A 2,618-nucleotide genomic window follows, 5' to 3' on the forward strand; every position below is an offset into this window, starting at 1 on the left:
TGTACTTCAATATTTATATGACCCACACCTTATATAGCAATATACAAAATGATATTTCTCGGGATAGAGGCCTGGGCATGGCCTGGTATTTAAGGCACTCGGCTGTAGGTGGTGGGTTCGAATTCCTGTCACCAAAAATGCTCGTCCTTTCAGCTGTGGGAGATATGTAATGCAACGGTCAATACGTTAGCAATAGAGTAGCCCAAGAGTTGGCGGTAGGTGGTTTTGACTAGCTGCTTTACCTCTAGTCTATCACTGCTGAATTAGGGACGGCTAGCGCAGATAGCCTTCGAGTAGTTTCGAGCGATATTCACACCAAGCCAAACCCTGCAAGAAGCTATTCACGTGCTATCTAATCACATGACGTCACCAATTATTCAAATATAACAAGATCATAGTCACGCGCTACAAACTTTAACCAATCACAACCTCCATAAGTGCACTATACGACGGTAATATTTCTTTTATAAAAAGTTTGTAAACCTGAGCGTGTGTATCGATTCCTGAGAAGGTCCTCAGCTCGTATCTTCAAAAGGTACTGGGACGTTTCTTCCCTATCTAAGGTTCTGGTAAGAATCAAAAGACCGGTTTCTTTCTCAATGTCGAACATGCCTACAAGAAAGAAACAAAACAGAAACTCAGACTGTATTCAACCACAAGGCAGAGATACACAGAACCAAACTAATATTGAATCAGAATATTGTATGGTTCAACCACCGAGTACAATACAACGTGCTGTCCGTCACATGAATCAACCAGTAATTATTGGTCGAAAACTTGATAATGTATTCATTGTGAATGTTTTGAAACCAACTAATAAAAAAATCCAATAACAAAGGTAGTTAAAAGTGTTTATACAAGATTAATTAATTTGATAATTAATTAGCTTACTAATCATTACAACACTAAAGTCATAACTAAGCCTAATGTCTGTAAAATAAAAACGTAAAAATCTTTTACACTGGTGTATATATATACGAGGTACATTATTTGAGAAATAACGGCTGATGAATAGAACTCTTGATTAATCTTTATATAAAAGTATCCAACAGTGAAAATGAGTTGGTTTTGAAAAAAACATGGCGCATGAAAATAACGAGTTTTTGATATAACGTTTCCTTTTTGATTACGTCGCTTATTACCAGCTCTCTTAGTTTTGGTATATTTGTTTTCAATTCAAGCTGAATCAAAGCTTCCTTTCTTCACAGACTTAATTAAGGGCACGTGGAATATGGAGTAGAGGGTGAACACATAATTATGTCGACAAATAAAAGCAGACATACCGTATCGAATAAATTCAGTTTAATACAGTATTTGTATTTTTATGAAATATCTCATACGTGGGTATATCATCGATCGTCATAAAACATTTATGCTGTAATAACAAGATAACCCCCTAATTAGCTGAATAATAACGGAAAAACTCCTAAAATATTACTGCTTAAACATCAGAAACAAACAAACTGCTTATATTCCTGCCAAGAAACCTTGATAAGCCGTGAATTCGGCGAAACTAGTCTACTGCAGCGGGAGTAGCGAATCAAAGAATGCACGAGACCTTTATGTTGTCTTTTCTTTACTTTAGTTTTGGTGAATAAACATTTTAAGATGTTTTTTTTTGAAGGTGTGTCAAATTTGAACCCCCCCCCCCTCCCCAAGAATAGGAAATTATAATTATCTGATTCCACACATAATTTACATATTTATTATTTAATTTAATTAAAGTTCCAACTTCTTACCGTCTACATCTTGCTCAGAAATACCATATCGCACTGGCTTATACGCAATCTCATCTGTGGTATTAAGATCAAGTACTGGTAGTGGCGCCACCTGGTTTTCTTCAACAGTTACTTCGTAAAGTCGAGAGGAAAATAAGCGGACTCCAGTTCCTGCCCCAACAATGATATTCAGCTAAAATAGAAAGCACGAATGTTGTTAATGTCGTATTTGTTACACCTGAAATCCTGTAACTAGCTGTAAGAACAGATACGACGTGAAATTATTTGACCTTCGTCCTATTTAGTTGCTTCACTCGGGGACACCAGAATAGAATGTTGGACAACACCAGGAATAAATGAGAGAGGTAGCCTCATATAATTAAACACATTTGTTTTCAGCGTAAATCTCCGTTGCTAGCGAAACATCGAACTTTATTAGACGTAAAATTATGACATTATTAGGCTTAACATGACTAATCAATTATTTGTTCATACGATAAACAAATGGTTTCATCCTTCTAGCGGGTTGCTATGGTCCACTATGGTCATTTGAGAGCAGTAATGACTTATAATACGCCACTTGCGACCTTACCTCAGTTTTGTCCGAATTCGGCGGGTTACTATGGTCATTTGAGAGCAGTAATGACTTATAATACGCCACTTGCGACCTTACCTCAGTTTTGTCCGAATTCGGCGGGTTACTATGGTCATTTGAGAGCAGTAATGACTTATAATACGCCACTTGCGACCTTACCTCAGTTTTGTCCGAATTCGGCGGGTTACTATGGTCATTTGAGAGCAGTAATGACTTATAATACGCCACTTGCGACCTTACCTCAGTTTTGTCCGAATTCGGCGGGTTACTATGGTCATTTGAGAGCAGTAATGACTTATAATACG

At 37.2% G+C, this 2,618-nt stretch overlaps 1 protein-coding gene across 1 annotated transcript in view; it reads right to left on the reverse strand.

Annotated features, from left to right (window-relative positions):
• Window positions 1-483: 483 nt before the first annotated feature.
• The window catches only part of LOC111083903 (cadherin EGF LAG seven-pass G-type receptor 2-like), a gene marked incomplete at both ends in the record, with an annotated part of 10,033 nt that continues 7,898 nt past the window's right edge, over window positions 484-2,618 (reverse strand). The window contains 3 exons of the mRNA XM_022380631.1: window positions 484-612; window positions 1,740-1,911; window positions 2,554-2,607. Of these exons, the coding sequence (XP_022236339.1) occupies window positions 484-612; window positions 1,740-1,911; window positions 2,554-2,607 (355 nt within the window). The remainder of the gene's footprint in view (window positions 613-1,739; window positions 1,912-2,553; window positions 2,608-2,618) is intronic.

This window comes from Limulus polyphemus, unplaced genomic scaffold (genome assembly GCF_000517525.1).
Source record: "Limulus polyphemus unplaced genomic scaffold, Limulus_polyphemus-2.1.2 Scaffold12002, whole genome shotgun sequence".
Lineage (NCBI taxonomy): Eukaryota > Metazoa > Arthropoda > Merostomata > Xiphosura > Limulidae > Limulus > Limulus polyphemus.